General features: G+C 36.7%; 1 protein-coding gene across 5 annotated transcripts in view; it reads left to right on the top strand.

The window, feature by feature from the left end:
* Positions 1–21973, top strand: part of REV1 (REV1 DNA directed polymerase) — a 93066-nt gene that overhangs the window by 18345 nt on the left and 52748 nt on the right. For 4 of the 5 annotated variants that reach the window (XM_033124960.1, XM_033124959.1, XM_033124963.1 and 1 more), the window contains 2 exons: positions 7310–7373; positions 8775–8901. In XM_033124960.1, the coding sequence (XP_032980851.1) occupies positions 7320–7373; positions 8775–8901 (181 nt within the window). In that variant the 5' untranslated portion in view covers positions 7310–7319. Of the gene's footprint in view, positions 1–7309; positions 7417–8774; positions 8902–21973 lie in introns of those variants that run through there. The other variant, XM_033124961.1, reaches the window with a different exon arrangement.

Here is a 21973-nt window from a genome sequence, read left to right on the forward strand (position 1 = left end):
TGTAGGACACAGCTCCCAGGCCCATCTGGGATTATGAGCCTGTACTCCCCCTGGCTGAGATAGTCGGTCGCTGGTCATCGGTCGGCCACTCACAGAGGCTCACGGCAGCTCTCGCTGGCTGCCGCCGCTCACGCTGGACCTCGGCGTTAGGAGCACGGCGCTCCAACCACCTGAGCCCTGGGCCGGCCCTGATGAGCCTCTTAAAATGCACATTGGAAGTCCAGAGTGAAACAATAACAGTGTGCTCCAGCAAAAGATGAAGTAAACTTAAGGGAAAAGGATGCATACATAATTTTGATACAGTTTTTTAATAAGCAGGACCTTCATGAGACTCTTCATAGAACATCCCTATTAAGAGAATGGAAGACTCAGGAAATCTTACATTGTAGGTGTTCAGGATCCCTGGGCTCATTATAGGTAGAGCTGCTCTCCCTGGTCTTACACTTGGCTCTCCCAGCTGGCTGTTCATGTGGACACGGAGGCCTGGCCTGACTGCACTGACAGCCTCTAATCTGGTTGATCTTTTTTATTTCATTGCTTGAGGACTTACGGGTGAGTTTAGCTGATGACCCTTTCAAGGATTGCGACATTTACTTTTTGTAGTCCCGTATAGAAACACAGGACAGAGCCCATAGTCTTTAGACTTAGGTTTTAGTTCATTAGTTGTAGTTTTCATGTTTTCCAATTTGAGCTTTTTCTTCAAAAACACTGTTATTCAGACCTTAAATAATCTAAAACTTACAAAAGCAGGGCTGCCAAAATTGAAGTGGGTTCAGAGACTGGAATCTTATTGCTTGTTGTTTTTACCCCCAACTCTTGTTTCCTCCCATCACATGCACCCTGCACCCAGCTCATGGCCCCGTAGGGACTCTACTCAGTGCTAATCAGTGAGACCTTGTTTTATAGGTGGAGGCGAGAGCCTCAGTGCTGTTGGACTCACCCCAAATCATATAGCTAGGCAGGCGTGGAACTGGGATTAGAGCCCAGGTCTTGTGTCACTGAATCTATTGCTCTTCCATTATGTGGTAGACCATGGATGACTTATTTAAAATAACCATGTTGTGTATTTCACAATCTTCAGAAGGTATCCACATAATATGCTCTCATTTGATTTCCACTCTGGTCTGGCAGAGTAGATTAGTATAATAGTGTCTATTAGTATAACAGTGAGTGAGTAGTATAATAATATGAGTGGTGAGTAGGGCATACCCTAAGTGCTAGGCCGAAGGGTACTTTTGCATATACAAATTCATTCTTCATCCATTTTTTTCACTAATTTTTTTAAAATCCAGTAATTGACTTCTGTAGTAATGCTGCTGGATAAGGAGAAGTTGGTAGGTTATTTTAGGTTGTACATTACAATTTCAGAAATGTTTCTCACTTTCCTTAAGGCCATAAAGCACTGGAACTAAATTGGGAACCCAGTCTGCAAGAATTTCATCTGAAAACCAAAAGGCAGTTTTTATTTACGAGTCTGCTTTGGTGATTGGATGGCTTGCCCACAAAGGGCATCATCCTCTTAGTGACTGGGGTTAGTCAAGACAACACATTGTGATTCAGAAGGTTGTGGGAACCGAGAGGATAAGAACAGAGAGAGTTTTATTTCTGAGGGTTATTTCTGTCCAGCTGTGAAATCCTGACTTACTGCCCTCCTCCATGCTAGGGAAAGTCCTATTTGAAGAAGTAAATCAGCTAGAGTGGAGAACTCTTGCCCTGGATATGGCTTCAGAGGCATTGGCAAAGCCCCTTTTTTGAAGACCCTTACTGGTTTGCAGAAACATAAGCCTTTATGGCATACCAGTTTCCGAGAATAAGGTTTTATGTTAGCTACTTTCTGATTTCACACTACTAGGGAAGCACTGTCGTCTTTAGAACCCTCTAAAGGGTTTATACTTAATCCCACCTGTTGTGTGCTTCTTGTTAGCACCAAAAGTGTGTGTATCATTTGCTAATCTTGTCTGTGTGCCGCTTTTGGGGGAACAGAGTGTTTATCATATTGCTCTCCATTAAACAGCACAGAGTTCTATTGTCAGTTTTTGGAAAGCTGTTTTAAAGTAAGAGAAATAGTAGATTAAACTAAATATGCAAGGTAGAATTTTGAATATTGATACATTGGGGTACACTGTACTTGGGACATATTACTGTTGCTACCATGCTTTACATATAAGTTCATTTTCTTTATTCAACAGGAACTTATTGGCTTCCTATCATATACAAGATTAATGGTATTTTTTAATGTATAACATATTCTTCATATTTTCATTCTATAATGTTTGGAGTATCAAAAAGGAAATGAATGTGGGTCTAACCAAAATGAGTGCCGTATGAACACTATGCCGATGCTATGCACGTATCAACAGCAGTGTGATGAACCTACTTACCATTTACATCCTGTCACCGGAGCGTCAGCCTTGTGTTTGGCTGTACAGTTCAGGTTTGCAGGTAGCTATGCTGCGTGCCAGGTTGGTCTGTTCTTTCTCTTGGCCAGCATTATAGATCTGGGTCACGTAGTTTGCTTTGTGCTCCAGGGTTTGTTTGTTTTCCCCCTTTCTCTTCCAGTCTAAATTCTTTCCCTTCAGTGTATAGGGCTAGTTTAAAACTCATACAAAAATGCCTCTTTCATTTATCTCGGTGGTTCCTAGGACAGGACAGTGCTTTACACACAGTCGTATTCCGTGATCTAAGGTAGTCGTGTGGTGTCTCTTAGACGTGAGCTCTGGATTACTTGTTAGGTGCCATGATTATCTGTGCGAAATGTGATCTACAGCTGTATACTGAACTGTCTAGCATCTGACAAAAAACGTTGCACAACTGATGTCATCCAACAGTGACAGGGCTAATTAGTTGCCACTCCTGGTGTTCAGTAAAGGCCAGACTTACAGTTACAGTTTTACTCCGAATTTACTGTCATAGGCCATCTTAGTCTATACGTAGAACAAGTTGCCTTAAATCTTTCTGAAATAAGTAAAGGGGTCAGCATAAATCACAACTGATGAGCACCAACACTTTACATAACCACATTTCTGAAGCTGAAGGATATGGTTATAGTAGTTTTAACTTTATAGTTTCTGAAAATAGGCCTCGAATGTGTCTTGTGTAGAGCACCAAAGGGAACTGTGAAAGGATTTCAATCTAATATTGAACCAAAAGGTATGAGGAGAATCTCATGCGTGTATCCTCTAGACCAGGGGTGTCCAAACTTTTTTCAGTGGTTTTCACCAAGGGCCATAGGCGGTAAAATCCACAAACAGCCGGGCCACTCACTCGAGGTGAAGCACATATTACCTCACCTGGTTTATTTAAGTAAACTAAATATATTATTGGAATTTGCTGCGAGCCAATTAACAATGGATTGCGGGCCGCAGTTGGCCCGCGGGCCACAGTTTTGACACCCCTGCTCTAGAAGAACGAACTTAAGAACTGCGATACTGATTTCCTGTAAATGCCTGATTTACAGAACACTGAGACTTATCTCCTGACCAGTGAACATCCGCCAAGAATCCCTCCTCATCCTCAAGCCAGTGAATTTACTGCTTGGACTCTGGCTGGACTCCCCCTCTTTACACTCTGTGCCCATAAATATAGCTCCCTCACCTCCAGTCCTTCAACCGACTCGCCTGTAGTTTGCTACAGCATGCAGTTCCTCTGCTATTCCCAAATAAACTCAGTTTCTGGTAATTCGAGCTTTCCTCAGTTTACCTCTTTATTTAGGTTGACAGAACTCTAATAGGTTGACAGAACTCAACTACCCAAACCTCTTAGAGTTATAGTAAGAGACCCAGATAATACCGTAATTGAGACCCAGAGAAATGAAAATTTACCAGAGATTGGTGAAGCCAGTTAGTGGCTGAGACTGGACTGAAAATGGTTCCCTGTACCCCTAGTCTTTTCTCATGATCTTTTATTCACTTGTGCTGATATTATGCCACAAGCGGTAACTGATTGTCATTATTGTATCTTTATTCAATCAGTATTTGACATTGATGTACCCAGATAGTTACTATTTTACTTGCTGCATTTTTTTCTGTAGTTTTGACCTTCCATGTAAGAGAATTTTCCCTCCATCTGAGAGATATCCTTTAGGGTTTCCTTTAGTGCAAGTTTGCTCGTGGCATTAGCTTCTGTTTTTATTTGCCTGAAATACCTTTATTTCCTCATTGTTGACTGAATTCTGGGTATAGAATTCTAAGTTAGTAATTATTTCCTTTCAGCACTGTTGTTTTCTAGCTCTGTTGTTTCTATTAAAGAATGCAATCTTTGCTCCTTTGAGTATTTTGAATGGAATCTCCCTGTTCTTCCCAGTCATGGCAGCTTTTAAGATTTTTTTCTGTCTTTATTTTTCCATACTTTCATTTGTCTAGATAAAGATTTCTTTCGATTTTTTTCGGCTAGGGACTCATTGGGCTTTTTGAATTTGTGGCTTGATGTCTTTAATGAGTTTTAGTCATAATTTCTTCAAATATAACTGCTTTTCTCCCCTTTCCCCCCCAAATTTACTTGTTAGACCTTCTCAGGTATCCTCTGTATCTCTTTCCCCACCCATGTTCTTCATCCTTTTGTGCCACTGCTTTATCGGGATATTTTCTTAATGACTTATTTTTAGCTGTTCTTTATTTGCTCTTATCTGTTAAATTACTCTTACCTATTGCTAGTATTGTATCTTTCAATTCTATTTTTAGCATTTAGTTACTTTATATATTTTATAGTTCTTTACCAATATTCCAATACTTTTATCTCCTTGAACACAGTAAGCATAGTTTAAAGTCTATTTTAATTTGACTATGTGGAGTTTATTTTGTTGTTTCTGTTGGTTCTCACTCATGTGGTCTTGCTTCTTTGTGTACCTGGTTATTTTTATTTGCATGCCAGACATTCTAATTGCAAAATTGTTTGTGGAAGGATGTACAGTTTAGGATGTTGTCGTCATTCTGACTGAGGATTTACATTTGTGCCTCCAGATACTCTGGGCACTGGCAGTCCAGGATTACCTCAGTTTGCTTTCGAAGACTGAAATAGTCTAAGGCAAAACACATGTTCTGCAAAGTGTGGTCTTCCTACTGTCAGTTTACTCTCACGACTAGGGTCCTCAGCCCAAGAGTGCAGATTTATATCTTTGGAAAACCCTTGAACTCCAACTTCTGTTCCCTTAGCACTGTGCTTCTCAGCAACATTGCCCAGCCTCTCAGTCACTCTTCTACAATTGACAAATACCCTCAGAGGAGAAGCTGTCCCAGTTTGGGAAGAAGCGGTAAGGTGAGGTGGCTGGTGTCCTTTGTCATCTTCTAAATCTTGGCCCAGTAATTTTTCATTGTTTGCTAAGGCCTTCTTTGCCTTCAGGCAATTTTTTAAAAACAATGTTTTGTGTAGCTTTCCTCTTCCTCAGCAGGAAGGTTGGTCCAAATTATCTAGTTTGCTATTTGTTATGGGATTTTCCCAAAAGTAGAATTCGAATGTGTAAAATGAAGTATGTTTCTTGTTTCCTTTTCCCCTTTTCTTGGTCTTATTTGAATCCTAGACCAACAGGAGTTTGCTGTACATGGGTCAAATTAGAGGAAATGATAAAATTACTATTTTCACTCCTTCATTTCTTTTACTTTTCAAACCTTTAAACATTTGTCTGGGATAGCTTTATTACTTGGGAATGGGGAAAGAACCTTTAAAATCAGTTTTTTGGTTTTTTTTATTTTTAACAGCTTTGTTTCATCCTTGCTTACCCTCATTAAGCCATTGATAAGGATTTCCTTACTGGCCTTTCGCAATAGATACCTAGTAGATCTTAAGTGAGGCTCTTAAATGATTGGGAAAATGAATTAAACTTTAAAAATATGTTTTCTTTAATTTACCTCATTTAACAGATTAATTGTTCAATTTAATTTTTGTGAGTATGCAGCGTTAACCTGTAATGGTCAGAACTTCCAGAATCTTCACTTGTTAGAGCAGATGTGTGGGTTCAGTTTATATGAAGTCAAGAACTATGTTAACACATTTCCCTGACTCCTTTAAGGTAAGGGAGAAGTCTTGAGGGACTGGACAAAGCCTCTTTTGAAAACAAGAATTTAGCAGAGCAAGGATGGCAGTTCTGGGACTCATGATGAACACTGGGGAGCCGTGCCCCTACCTTGTCAGCCTTCAAAAAAACAAAGCTCTTCTCTCCCTCAGCACCCATAACACCTAATCAGGGTTAATCACTTTGCCTCCGGTTCTTAGAGCTCATGCTCCTGTCTCTCTGTTGGATTTAACTCTTTGAGCATCTCTCTACATATGTTTTACGCACCTTTTAAGAGTAGACAGAAAAATTCATAATTAATATAAATGTCAGCAAGGAGAAACTATACATCTCACAATATACCAAGAATAGAAATATTTGAGACAGTATCTGCTGATGTGTGTGGATAAAGTGTCATGTTTTAAGGTATTCAGTAACAAATTTTTATAAACCATATCAAAGCTGATTTGACTTGGATAATGTATAAGGCTTCTCCAGTGATATATGGTAACCATTTGATTATTAACCTATATATAGTTACTAGAAGAAAAATGCCTAAATGGAGACCATGTTAATTTTGTGAAGGAGAATGCAGTCATGTCTCATGATGTAGCCATTTGGGTTAGGCTTTGACTTACGAATTGTTTTATGCCTTGCTAGCCACTAAGGCAGCTGACACTTGAGATGAGCTGTCATTGGTCATGTTGGTGGTTTTATAACTCAGTTGGTCAAGTGTTGCCTTAAGGAAAATGCCAGAATTAATTAGTTTATTATCAGTGATAGTCTTTTGCATGATGTCCCCTTAGATGCATTGTTTTAATTGACTTCTTTTAGAAGTCAATTAGAGATTTTTGTGTCGATGAATTACACTATGAGTGCCCTCTTAAGTGTCCAGTATGTAATAGCAAGGACAGAGTTTGAGAGCCATATTATATAGATCAATTCATGAAGGAGTATATTTTCTTAGGTTCTGTTAACAGTAATTAATTGTTTACAAGTAATATAACAATGTTAGTCTGATTTGGTGATGTTTTATGTAAGTGAGTGTTAAGATTGGTGCTCAGGAATGCATAAAAGTTTTTACTGTTAAAATTTAAAGTAATTATGATTTAAACTTGATACTTATCTATAGGAGGGTGTTTTTAGGAATAAATTTGACTTGTGAATCAAGAGAATGATATGCTTTGGAAAAAGTTTTCTCACTATTATACTTATAACTTTTATGAATTCAACATTTGAATTTATGTTAATTTCTCATTTTTATTGATTGACACATTATGTTATAAAATTGACATTTTTTTTTGTTTGTTTCCCCTAATACAGAAGCTCCACCATGAGACGGGGTGGATGGAGGAGGCGAGCTGAAAATGATGGCTGGGAAAACTGGGTGTGTTTTAAAAGAATAAAAATAATTATATTGAACAGTCTAGGTATTTTTCATTTTTTTAGTTTATAATGTGGTGTAAAGCATTTTCTAATTTGTAAATCACTTTAGACACCAACTCTTTGAGTTTTCACAGTGTGTTGAAAGATCAAACTTTAACTCCTAAACTTGCAGGATTTTATCTTGAAGAAATATTCTAGTGCACAACATTTATTGTATGATAATTATATTGCAGCATTGCTAGTAATACTGAAGTTAAAAACAGGAAAACATAGATAACCAATAATTGGGGATTGGTCAAATAAATTTTCTTTATGCAGTGGAACACTGCAACCATTATTTAGCTTTATATTTCTTAACCTGGTAAGATGGCCTTGACTAAAAATGTGTTATGTTATAAAGGAATATATATATCATATGAATCATATATATGTGATTCTATTTTTGTAAAACGGCTATGCTCTGAGACAAAGAAATAAACTTTGAAAATAAAATCCCAAAATGTTAATGAATGGGATCATAGCTAATTTAAATTTTCTTCTTTATATTTTCTGGGGGGAAAAATGTTTTTGACAGTGAGCATGTGGTAATCAAATGATCAGTAACAATTAAGTCATTTCCATTTTGAAAAAAATAAATACCACTTCTGCCTACCTATAACTTTATTTCAAAGACTTAATTGATAATTTTTTTGATAAAGATAAATCAATAAAGAATTGATAATTCAAGTCAACTAAGCTTATTTCAGTGTTCAGGAAAAGTGTAGCTGAATTCATAGATATGTATAGGTCTGTAGTAGGAAAAATAATAGGGTTTTTATATTCTTTTTGAGGTTCATGTTATCTAATGAAAATTAGTATTACTATCAGATTGATTAGATCCAGAATTTAGCCACTGAATGGTTTATATATTCTTATCTACATTTATGGAGGACTAATAGTTTGTCACACTGCTTTATTTTACTTGAAGTTATTTTAAGCTTCCTATATACAGAAGACAGGGGAATGTAAAATATAATCTTATTGACCACTTGTCAAATTTTAATTGGTTTAAACTTTGGTGTAACATTTGCTTGATTTTATAGGTAAGAATAATATTTTGTGGCATTACACTTACTATTCTTGATTTAACTTTTCCCTCTTTTTAAAGTAACTCATAAGAATGTGATAAAATTATTAAAAATTGAGTTGACACAGGGAAAAGTCTTCCTTGACTTGCCTGTTTTATTGCCTTCCCTATGGCTCATGTTTAAAATTATAACTTATGTCATCATTATACCTTGGTCACTAGCACAGAATAAGGTCCGTCTTTTTTTCTGTTTATTTATTTATAAACAGAAGTTTCTTTATAGAGGGAGAAGAAAATACAACTTTTGTGATTAGTTTACCTTTTCTTTAATTCTAGGGTGGGTATATGGCTGCCAAGGTCCAGAAATTGGAGGAACAATTTCGATCAGATGCTGCTTTGCAGAAGGATGGAACTTCATCTACGATTTTTAGTGGAGTTGCCATCTATGTTAATGGATATACAGGTTGAGTACTTTTTACTTTTTAGGTATCCTTTTCTGGCATGCACTTGTATTAAGATTGAGAGTGATTTGTTTTAAATTCTGTTTTTAATTATTTATCTTGTACATAAAAATGATAAAAATCCTTCACTTTTTCTTCCATCCCACCTGAATCTGCCATTATCTTTAATTTTTATCAAAGTACGTAGTTTTTAAAAGTGAAATGAAGTCTAAAATGAAAACTAGTGGCGGTCTTGCTTACATAACTGATTGGAAGCTATCACACACGTGGGGATTATAAACTGTGAGCTTCAATATGGGGTATCTGGTAAGGCCACCTCATTGGTGAATCTCCCACTGTAATTACCTATAGGCCCTTCGGGGCTGATGGAGGAAGCGGGTGGTATGTGTGTCAGAATTCCCAGAATCTTGCTTAAAGATGGGTGTAAATCTAGCTGCCAGCACTTTGGTTGCCAGTGGAGAAGGAAAGGGCCAGAATTCTCACAGTCTAGAAAGTAGAATTCCATTTAATCTTCCTATTTTTTTTTTATCCCCTATATCACTTCTCCCCTCTGCTATGCCTGTTGTCATTGAGTCCGGTATCTGGAAGGGACAGGATAATCTTTCTTCGTCAGTGGGAGAGGACATCTGGAATTCTGTCTCTTACACAGAATTTCAACCAGGAACTTGTTGTTTTATGACCTTTCCATGCCCACCTTTGGAAGTGCCTGCTGACTATTTCATAAGTTTTTCTTGGTTTCACTGGTACCAAGCAGCCTCTTCTGGGCTTCCACAAAGCCAGCTTAGATCTTTCTCTGATCTGTAAAGTCAATTACCACTTGTGTGTTGGCTGTCAAATTTTACTGCCTAAGTTTCTCTTCATTCTGTTTAGGATCTCCTCTTAAGATCATTTTAGTGTATTTTTGAAGTGAATGACTGCATATATTAATGTTTGTGTCAATCTGTTACATTTTTTCCCCTCTCCACTTCTCAACTGGCTGATGCCTGTTTATCTTTATGGTCTCTGTTTATACAACGCTTTCCCTTGATTGTCTGTCTTCCTACTGGTGTAGCTGACATCTCATGCTCCTGTGAGGCTGTGGCTCCTTGTATTTATCCGCATCTTAGCATTTATATGATCTTAGTATAGTTGCCTGTTATTAGATGGGAGCAAGAGCTACATTTTGTATTTTCATTACTGCTGTATTCTCAGTGCCTCTTTAGTGACTGGGTGTAACCAATCAGGAAATACTTGTTGAATTAAAGTTAAGTTTTAATTAACTGATACATTGGCCTAGTTAAGTTTTATCAGGCATCACTGACAATGCATTTAGCCTAAGAATGTTATCTTAAAATGAATTGCAGGTGCAACTTTGGAAAGTTTCACATGTGACTTGTCTACTTAGGTAACCTGGAACATTTAAGCTCCACACACTTTCCCGAGATACATTATAAAATATTTAAAATATTAACAAAAATAAACATTGCTTGTTACATTAGCTAGTTATGGCAATCCACAATTCACAGGGTACCCTTATTCACATAAGAGGAAGAAAAAGAGATTATTTGTGGGAGGGAGAAAAAATGAGTGTTGCAGTAATCACTGCTATGGTTGAGAATCTGGAAATCTGATTCTACTTTTGTCACTAAGCTTTGTGTGACCATAAGACATTTTCTCTTTGAACCCATTTTGTTTGGACCCATTGTTTTCCCTATCCCTTGCTTTAGGATAAGGATAATAATACTGATTCTTAACTCTTGTTATTGTTAGGGTTATATTACAATTCTACAGGTAAAGTTCCATTATGTAGAATTGCATAGGGACATGCAAATTTTGGTGACAATGCTTTTAGAAAAATTTTCTGTTTTAGGTCAAACAGCTTTATAGATAAAACAGAATCAACATCTGTGTAATGAATTAGCAAGTGAAGAAAAGTGCTTTACATGCTATAAAGCAAGTAGTGAAGGCTGTTTTGTTAATTCTTAACCATGTTCCCCACAGACTAACTACTATTCCAAGTTTTCTTGATTCTTTTAAAGCTCCCAGTTCTGCCCTCAGAACTTCTTTGACAGCCCTCATCTCTTCTAACCCAGTTAGTATTGAGCTTGAGCTTACAGATAAGATGCCCCTGCCTTTTGGATACTCGGCCTCTGTCAACCCATTCTTTCTTCTCTTTTTTACCCCCAACAGCGTCTTTTCCTTGTTAAGGTTAACTTCTTTGCCTTCCATCGATTTTTTTATTTTTTAATCAAAAAAATTTTTTTGAGATAATTGTAGAATCACATGTAATTATAAGAAATAATACAGAGAGCTCATGAACCCTTTGCCCCAATTTCTCTCAATGGTAACATCTTATAAACCATAGAACAATATCAATTAGAAAATTGATATTGATACAGTCAAAATACAGAGTTTCACACCACAAGGAGCCTTCATGCTACCCTTTTATAGCCACACCTACTTCCCTTCTTTCAGCCCCTCTAACCCCCGGCAACTACTGATCTGGGCTTCTTTTCTATACTTTTTTTATTTCAAGATAACCTTTGGGATTGGCTTTTGTTACTCAACATAATGCTCTGGAGAGTCATTCAAATTGTGTGTATCAGTAATTTTTTCCTTTTTATTGCTGAGTTGTATTCCATTGTATGGATGTTCCACAGATTGTTAACCATTCACCCACTGAAGAGCAGCTGGGTTATTTCCTGGTGTTGGCTATGAACATTTGTGTGAATAAGAGTGCAATTGCTGGTTACATGTTTAATATTTTTAAGAAAATGCCAAAGTGTTTCTCAAGTGGCTGTACTCTCTTATATTCCCACTAGCAAGTTATTAGTGATCCAGGTTCTCAGCATCCTTTTCAGTATTTAGTGTATTTATTTTAAATATTTTAGTAGGTGTGTGGTGATATCTCATTGTGGTTTTATTTTGTAGAACAATCTCTACACATCCTCACCAGCATTTTTGTTCTGTGTTTTAATTAATTTAGGGAATCTAACAGATGTGTAATGGTGTCTCATTGCAGTTTTGATTTGCATTTGCCTGTTGGTTAATGATGTTGAACATCCTTTCATGTGTTTATTTGCCATCTGTATGTCCTCTTCAGTGCAATGTCTGTACATGTCTTTTGCCTGTTTTCCAATGGGATTGTTTGGTGCTTTTACTGTTGAGTTTTGAGAGTTCTTTATGTATTCTAGATAGTACTCCTTTGTCAAATGAGTGGTTTGCAAATATTTTCTCCCAGTCTGTAGTTTGTTTTTTAACCTCTTCACACAGTTTTTTGCAGAGCAAAATTTTTAATTTTGATGAGGTCCAATTTATCAGTCTTTCCTTTTACAGATTGTATTTTTAAGTCAAAAGTCTGCTTAGCACTAGGTCTCAAAGATTTTTTTTTCCCTAAAAATTTTATAGCTTCACGTTTTACATTTAAGTTCATGATCCATTTTGAGTAATTTTGTGAGTGTATGTGTGGCCTGTGAATATCCAGTTGCTGCTGTAGCATCATTTGTTGAAAAAGCATTTTTTCCTCCATTGGATTACTTTTGCACTTTTGTCAAAAATCAGTTGGGCATGTTTGGGTGGGTCTGTTTCTGCGTTCTCTGTTCTAGTCCATCAATTCATGTCTGTCTCTTCACCACCATATCTTGACTACTGTGTCTACATAGTAAGCTTTGATGTTGGGGAGGAGTGATTATTTCCATTTTATTCTTCTTTGTCAAGATTGTTTTAGGTATTCTAGGACCTGTGCCTTTCCATATAAATTTTAGAATAAACTAGTCTGTGTCTACAAAATAAATAATTGCTGGGATTGTGATAGGAATTACATTAACCTGTAGATCAATTTACGGAGAATTGACATCTTTACTATGTTGAGTTTTCCAATCTATGGACTTTCCATCCTATTTTACTCTAGTTGATTGAACAAATACATTTTGTATGCTGCTTGTGTGTTAGGAGTTGTGTTTGAACGGAGATGGCAACATTAATGGAGAATGTTGATTTTTGTGACAAATAACCTCTGGGAGTTAGACATGACCAGAGGGACGTGGGGGACAACACAAAAGAGCAGTAATTGCCTTTGAGAGTTAGAGTGTATCCTTCTTCATAGAGGAATTGACTTTGTTAGCTGGTGTTTTAGATAGGTGTTTTCTAGCTGAAAATGAGTAAAGACATTCTTGTCCTAATTCTAACCTACATTTTTACATTTACATTTATTAATTTGATCAATAGGCTTCTCTCATATTTTAGGTTTGTCTTTGTACTTTCTCGTTTCAGTGTTTCTGTTTGTACTTTTGCCTCTGATGAAAAGCTCCTTCCATCATTTCTGTGAACTGGAATTACATTCATTCATTAAGACCCAGATTAAATTAGATTTTTGTCTCCTTCCCTGTTTTAGCTATTCCATAGTTTTAGAATGTCATAGCATTATTGCTAGAAACATTTGTTTTGACACCCGAGTTTCGTCTTGTATTGTCAGGTCTTAGGTATTTTGTTTTTTTGGAATCAGAAAGTCCATTTTATTTAGTAGCCCCTAGCCAAACATGGATCAGAGATGTCGCCATAAGATCTTAAATTTTCTGTTTCTTCTGCCTTCTCTAAGTCTTCATCATTCAGATCTCTGCTCATATATTGCCTCCTCCAAAAGACTCTCCCTGACCTCTTATCTAAAATAGGTATACCTTGCCTTGCAGTTGCTTTCTAACCCCTATCTAGATTTCTCTTCATAGAATTTATTTGTACCTGAAATGGTATTATTTATCTGACTTATGTTCTGTCTGCTCAGTGAAGTTGAAGTTCTGTGGAGCACAGATCTGAGTCTTGTCATTGCTGTATCCCAGGGTCCTAGAACTCTACCTGGCACTTACTTTGTAGGATGCTCAATAAATGTTATTCAAGTGAGTGAATGTGTAACAGGGTTTTCATTCATTTGAAAGAGTAGACCCTCGTACATTGGAATGTTAAAGTATTTTAAATAAAAATATTAGCATGAGTATTGTCACTCATATGCTAATTCAACTCAGTCTTCTTGAATTTATAGTTTTTAATTAAGAAATGAGCTGTATTTTAGGCTTACTGAATTGTAATCTCTGGGAGGTAGGCCTTGGGCATGTTTATGTGGGTAGAAACTCCCAAGGTGAGCTAGTGCTTCAGTCTAGTAAACTGGAATTACTCTCTTCTGTGGAGTGGGATCAGGACAGGTGATACGGAAAGAGGTATTCTGGTTATTTTCTACTTTTTTTAACATGTGGATAGAAGACCAGGCCCAGTGACTTTGGTACTGCCAATGTTGGTGAAGAAGCAGGTGGATAGGCAGATGCTTGGGTATGATTTGCATAATGGACAAGGGACCACGCAAGTGTAACAGACTTAACATTCCAGGTGATGGGGATGTGTTTGAAAACTTAACCTCATGTTAGTGTTTTCTGAGCTTGTGATTTAGGAAAAGAGTCCATTTAATGCTGATGAATCTAGTTTTTTTAAAAGGGATGCCTTCTGAGAATTATTTTCTGTGGATATATGCATGTCTTCTTCCATTTCCTGTGAGACTCTGATCTTATAAATCGAGGCTGTAGGAATTTAACCTCCAACATGGGACAGACTTGCTGTATTAATACACACAACCCACTGTAATTTTGCCAGTGTCTGATAGGTATTTGCATCTGTTAGGTACTCCAAAATGTGTTCTCTGGGCTTTTGAAACTTCTTCCATTTTTGTTTTGTTGTGGCTTTTAGTTGAATGTGGTAAGTGAGGCAGTTAGGGAGGAAAGGAGTCAAGAGAGGAAGTAGGGCTACTGGAGGAAGAGTAGTGGATGGGAGTCGAAGACAAAAGGGTCTGCATAATAGCTGTGTGATTATGGACAAGTCACCTAATTTTCCTCTATTTCCTTATCAGTAGCTATGCTAAATTATCTTTTCTAATTCATAGGATTGTGAGACTCAAATGAAATAATGAAGGCTATTACTACTGTAGGACCAAAGAAGGTATAAGCTGCCATTTGTCTTAATTCTTTCTGCCATGTATGTAACACAACCAGCATTTAATCAAATTCTTTGGCTATGCAGAATGAAATGGTGACAAAATGAATGTTCTCTCAATAGAATTCTCTCAAGGAAAGCTTTGTACGAGGTGTAAAAATTATTTATAGAATTTGTTTTAACCAGATGAGCAAAACTCTTTATAAGGTGCGCCTGGAGATGTGGGAGTGGCCTTCACGTGGCTCTTTGGTGTTACATAAGGGCATGTGCTTGACATGTGCCTTTTACTCTCACCATGGTTAGTTGTCCATTACTTACTGTGGTTTGTTTTAGTTAATCCTGAAATTTCATTACATACAGAATGTTCTGTGCGATTCACAGTAGGAGTATCGTGGAATATAATTTTAAACTTGACTTAGAAGGTACTTAGTGTCCTAGAGTGCCTTCACTATGTAAGGAACACCCATTATTTTATGTAAGAAAGTCTACTGAGTACAAGTTTTTAACAATGTTAGAAATCCTTTTATTGCAGTAGTGATGGTTCTTCAAACCCAGCATTTTCATCCTTGTTAGTGCCATTTGTCACTAGCCAACCTGCTATAGAAAATTGTCTGGTTTCCATTTTATTTTTTCCCCAATAGTCTACCTTAAAAAGCTGGTGGGACTAGCTAAAACAGTGATGAAAAAAAAAAAAGAAGAAAGGCAGAAGAACTAGCTCTGACATCTCAAAACCTATTATAGAAGGTTATACGCACTTAAAACTTTGTGTAACTGGTATAAAAATAGACAGATATGTGGTTTAAAGTAGCTTAGGCTATGTACATAAATTTGATATGTAAATTAGATCTCATCTGTGTATATATGTATTTGTTATAAATTAAATGAGTTAATATTTCTAAAACACTTAGAACAGCCTAGCACTTTAGCACTACATTAAATATTTTAAGTTATAGAAGAGTTTTCCATCGATCAGAGAGGGAAATGGGAGGATTATTTAATATAATTTGTTACAACAAATTGGATGACTGGAAAAAGCTTATATAACAAAATAATAGGAAATAAAACACTAAGATCCCAACTGATTAGAAGGCAGATTTCAGAAACAATATGTTTCAGGAAATAGACCTGGGAAGCAAACATGGAAGTAGGTTCCACTTCATTAATAGAGAAATGCATAACGAATCCAGACGGGTTTTTTGCAAAGTTTATTTATTTTTAAAAATTATTACATGATTATACCCAGTACAGGCATGGATAATGAAATAACTGCTCCATTCGTTGTTGGAGTGAGAGTAGTAGTATAATGGTAGACTTCCTTTGGAAAGTGTCAATATATGAAATATATGAACAGCCTTTGATATGCTGCCACTTTCAGTAATTACTCTGAGTCCATTCTAAGGCAATAAGCCTAATTGGTCCCCTAGTATACAATTTATGTAAAAGATAACCTCATCACATTGTTTTATTTAAAAGCAAAGCATTGTGTAAGAATGGAAATTTAGTTATAAATTGTACCATTTACATGGTGACTTAAAAGCAAACTATGTATAATTTGTAATAATAAAACTTACTGGGAAATGAGGAAAGGATGTAAAATGCAAAGTAGGGGATCACCCAACTTAAAAAAGAAAAGCACAGAAAACAATGCTAGAAGTAAATATATCCCCGTATTTCCTTTCTTTGGGCATAGATCTGAGTGATGTATTTTCTACTATTTTCCAATTTTTTTTTTCTAGGCATCTTTTATTAGAATAGAGAATAAACTTTAAATAATTCTGAGGATTAATATTTGCCTTAAAAAACATGAAATGACATTAGAGTCATTTTTGCTTTTAGGCTGAAGACATTGGAATAGAAATACGCTACTGATCAGATAGGTTGCAGAAATAAGGAAAACAAATTACTGATGTAAATTTTTCTGAATACATTGTATGGTGGATTGTATTTTTTCCCCCCACCAAAATCCGCTTGCCCTCCTGGGAGAGGATTATACTTCCCTACTTGCTGAAGTCAGGGTTAGCCTGTTCACAAAATATGAGCAGAAATGATATACTGTATCACTTTGGAGATGAAGCTTTAAGAGCCAGTTTGTGCTTCAGATAGAGGTTGCTCCATCAGCCTGGACCCTGGAGTAAAGATGACATGGAACCACAGATCCATGGACATTTTGGAGCGTGGGCTAGACGTACTCCAAAATAAACCTTTGCTGTTGGTCGCTGAGATTTTGAGGTCAAATGAGTATGTTACTGCAGCATAACCTGCCCTGTCCTCTCTTAGCGAGATCTGAAATGGTAGCTAAGAGAAATACTTAAATCAAATAGTATGTTTCGCGTTGGGTCTCCTAAAGTGGTCATCTTTGGCTGTATTTTAGGTCGGTGTTGGCATACTTTCTGTAAAAGTCCAGAGCTTTGTGGGCCGTGCACTCTCTGTTGCAGCTATTCAGGTCTGCTCTTGTCGCCCCAAAGCATCCCAAGGCAACATGTGAGTGATGAGAGTGGCAGAGTTCCATTTACAAGGACAGGTGGGCCGGGTTTGGCTGACCCTTGTTATAGATCACAGGCTCAGAAACTTGGGGTTGCGGGGGACTTGAATCATTGTTCTGTGAGTATCCTTCTTTGGTGTCGTCGGTAAGTAGATAGACCACACTTAGCCTCTTGAAATGACTCCAGTGGTGCTATACCTTTTGGGAGGCAAGCCAGTTCAAACAGGTGTGATTGTTTTAGTGAGCTAGCATGCCTCTATGTAATTTCTATCCACTGGTCCTAGTTCTTTCTCTGGACTCCCCAGCATAGATCCAAACTCTGTCATGTCCTCTCAGTCTGATCTTCATGCTAATTCACCCCACAACCCTCCAAAACTAGATTATTCCTAGTTTTTTGAAAGTGTGCTTTGAACCCTATGGCCACACCTTTCCCCAGTCCCCTAAAGCTTTGTTCATCTTTCCTCAGTTTATCTTAATGTAAAAATCCTGCTTAGTTTCAGGTTCAGCCCACTCGAATGTTTGTCAGCTCTATGTGCCCATAAACCTTTTTTCTGATGTATCATATTATTCATTTGTGTTAAAAATCATTTGTGGAATCCTTACTAAATTCTAAGTGGGATACTTGAAAATATGGGTACTAAGGATACACTCATGAATAAATAAGGTTCCTGTCTCTCCAGATATCATTAAGTAATGAATGCTATTAGGTGCCTGGTTAAAGCTGCTGGTTGTTTTGAATTGGTTATCAACTTGAGTTCCAAAATGCCTTAACAGTTTCCGTCTTAAAATGACAGTATTTTTAAGTATACTGAAAACAGATAAACAAATACTCAAATATGTTATTTACCTTTTGCTGTCAGGTTAATAGTTTTTACGCAGACTTTGGAATCTTTTAAATAGTTGGAAATGTTAATAGATCTAAAGTGTGTGAATCAGAATTTTCTCAGTACTATGCTGAAATGCAGAATGGTTATTAGCAAGTTATAAGTTGAACTTTCATAATAAAATTGTCTTATACAGTACTACTTTTATTTGCTTGGTATTTTGGGGGTTCACTTGAAATAAGGGTTCTGCTATTTTAAAAAATTAAAAATCCCTTGTTTAAATGTCTCCATCTGTCTTCTTCATTAAGGCAATGCAGTTTCTTAATTTGTTTCCTTTGGTGTTTTGTACATGACTGAACATCAGTAAATGCTTATTAGCCAGTATGACTTGGCTTGAGGTCTGTAGAGGATTCTTCCTGGTTGATTTTTACTGTACTTCTCTAATGACATTGGTCAGGGCCTTGCATACATTGAATCATAAATGGAATAAATTCTTGAGGTGCATAGTCTGACCTACATGAAGTAGAGTAGAACTGTCCCACCTTGTTCTGCCCTCCACATTGGGCATCATCCGACATAGCTGTTTTGAGGGAAAAGAGCCTCGTAGGGCTAAATTTTAAACAAAGGAACAGACATTTGTTTAGCTCAGGCATTTGAGACTTCTTTTTCCCATGTTGCCATTGTACCAGTTCCCCTACATCCTAAAATGGTACAGTTGTTTTAAAATAAAATGGGCAACCTTAATTTTGAGTTAGATTTTTCTCATTAAGGTATTTTTTGACCAAAATTAACTTTCTCTCTTGCATAAGTTAACAACTTTCCCCATTCTGTTGCCCAAGAAATGTAGCCACCTGTGTTCTTCATCATCAAGTCCTGAATTGCAATACTGTGCAGACAGCCGAGCGCACAGTCAGCGTCAGACACCCTCCTCGCCCTACGTAGGGGAGACAGAGCCCCTTCTCTTCAGTCAGTCAGCACTCCTGTGGTGTTTTATTGGCTGAGTTACCACCACTGTCCTTAGAAGGTATATTGTTACAGGTTTGCAAAGTTTTCTAAGATATTTGTAAGTTTCTTAAATTGTACCACCCTTTCAGTGTGAAATACAGTTTTAAATGAAAAGCATTTTCTTGTCGATCAGTTGTTCTTTGCTGGATCTTGTGTTTTGTCAAGAAAGGATGCACATTATAAGTGTACATAGCAAAAAAAGGAGAGTATATGTCTGCTCAAGATGTAAGATAGTTATAGAACCTGTTTTTAAATTTGTTCAGACTTGAAAACGTTGCTGTATTATAGTCCTCTTTTATTGGAAGTTGGTCTGCTTTATAAAACCATGCAGGGTACTGAAGGAGCTAAGAATTTTGGCTTCAAAGGATGTAATGAGAAACCCTCATCATTTCATTTCTGTTGAAATATTCTAGTAAGTTTTCATGTAGCAAATTCTAGTTCTCCAGTTAGAGTATCAAAGTTTTAAAAAGTTAGAAAAGTTGATTGAGTGTGTGCTGATTGTAGGATTAATATAGAAATTTTTATTCTGCAAGTGGCTCCCTTTATTTTTATTGATCTTTTGCCTAAAAACTTTTTTATGAAGTGCAGAATATGGATTTTTTAAAAAATTAATTGAGAGGTAATAAATTGGAGAATAAGCATGGGATCAGAAGTCAAGACTTTAATTCCAGGTCTTTTGTATTTATTAGCTAATCCCATCTTTTCTTACAGCTGAGGTTTTAACCTATTTAATTTCCACAAGCATCTCTAAAATGGTAGTAGTAATAAGAATGTTTTATCAAGCGCTCACAAATTATGGGTTTTGCAGAATTGAAAATTAAATGTGGCTAAAATTCAAGTTAATATTAACATGTGAGTGATACTGTTTTGCTGAAACAAAATTGCTGCTTACAGTGCATATGTGGTACTAACTAGTACATTGCGTATTCTTTTGTGTTTGGAATGGCTGTCCAAATGTGGTTTTTTAAAAAGTTTTTAATTATAAATTACACATAACATAAAATACCACTTTAACCATTTTTAAGTTTATAGTTCAGCAGTGTTAGCTATATTCACCTTGTTTTACAGCTGGTCCCCAGAGCCTTTCCATGTTGCAAAACGGAAACAGTATACCCACTAAGTAGCACCCTAGTTCTCCCGCCCGCCCCTCCCCCACCATTCTACTTTCTGTTTCTATGAATTCGACTACTCCAGGTATCATACAGTGTTTGCAGAGTCGTACAGTGTGTGTCTGTCACTAGCGTATTCTACTTAGCGTAATGTGTTCAAACTTCATCCAGAACCTTGTAACATGTATTAGAGTTGCTTCCTTTTTAAGGCTGAATAATATACCATTGTGTGTATTGGCCAGAGGAGTCCGTGTCGTTTAAAGCAGTGCATGCAAGGGCACCAGCACCTTCATAACAAAACCTGGCACTGCAGTCATGGGGCCGTGCTTAGTTATGACATGGTTATCCGAGTGATCCCCCAAAGTGCTTGGTTTTGTTTGTCTGTTTCATAAGCATAGTATTGAAATGCATTAATAATCTCACAGAGAACTCGTGGTTCTGAGATTGGACTGTTGAATTCCATAAAGGAATCACTGCTGGTGAGGATTAAGTGAGATCAAGTATGGAAAGTACCCGACTGGAATAGGCGCAAAGTGAAGGTTAATTTTCTTTTCTCGCTTCTCTTTACCTGCCATGGTTATAAAATTGACAGTTTGTTATTTTGCTCTATAAAGAGGTGGATTTTTTTAAAAATAAGATTGACATGAGTGGACACACGTGAGTGTCTAGTGCCTACAGGAAATAAAAAAATAATATTTTAAAGTTTTATTGTCATGTGTAAAGTTTACCTTTATTATGTTATTTAGTAAACATGTATTGAAAGCACTTAACTTTATAACAGGATATGCCAAGTATTGTGTATCTCTTTAAAAACATATTTTGTTAAATATAATGGCTTAGGGAAACTGATAACTAATCTTAAATTTCTAGATCAAATATTTAGGATTATTGCTAGTAAAAATGGTTGCCAAATTGCTTTGTCATAGAGGAGATTTTCTCAGCATCTTGCTCGTGTTTCAGACCACCACTGCCTAGACTCAGTTGTGAAGCCACAAATATAAACAATAGTTACACCTTCTCTTCAAATGTCCTAGATCTTCTGTACTGGTGTTTTAATAGACTTTCTGGAAGTTGGTGTAGGCCGTTAGGGATGCATGATGATACATACCTACAGATACACAAATAAATAGTGCGTGCATATATGCAAATGATAATGTGGATAATATTGCTTGTTGAGGGAATAATAGAAGTGAATACCCCTTAAATCTTTGCCTTCTCATAAATATTGTTAGTGTCTAGTACTGTCAGACATAGAACTTCCGTTATAGAGGATGAACTCAATTGAGCTGGGGCTATGATAATACACACGTCATTAAAGATGGTTTACTTTAACCAGGTTGTCAGAGCACTCTTGCTGACTTTTTGATGGGTTGTAGAGTTGGTTTTGTAATACTGATTTTGTTTTCTGTGATAGTATTTGATGTAATGGAACCTACTTAAAATGGAATATGAGCAGTGGTAAAACATAGAATTTGTCTAGAAACTAAATAGATTTATAATAGTTTAGATCTAAAAGGAACCTTAGAGGTCATGTGCTCAATCATCCCATTTGGCCTCTGTCACACTAAAACACAAAGATACTAGAAAACTTCTTAATGTCAGCTGGCTGATTATGGAAGAGCCAGACTAGACTCAGGACTTTGGACTTCCTGTTCACTGTTTTCCCTTAAATCACGTTTTTTATTGGCCAGAATAGAGAAAA

Source organism: Rhinolophus ferrumequinum, chromosome 13, assembly GCF_004115265.2.
Source record: "Rhinolophus ferrumequinum isolate MPI-CBG mRhiFer1 chromosome 13, mRhiFer1_v1.p, whole genome shotgun sequence".
Lineage (NCBI taxonomy): Eukaryota > Metazoa > Chordata > Mammalia > Chiroptera > Rhinolophidae > Rhinolophus > Rhinolophus ferrumequinum.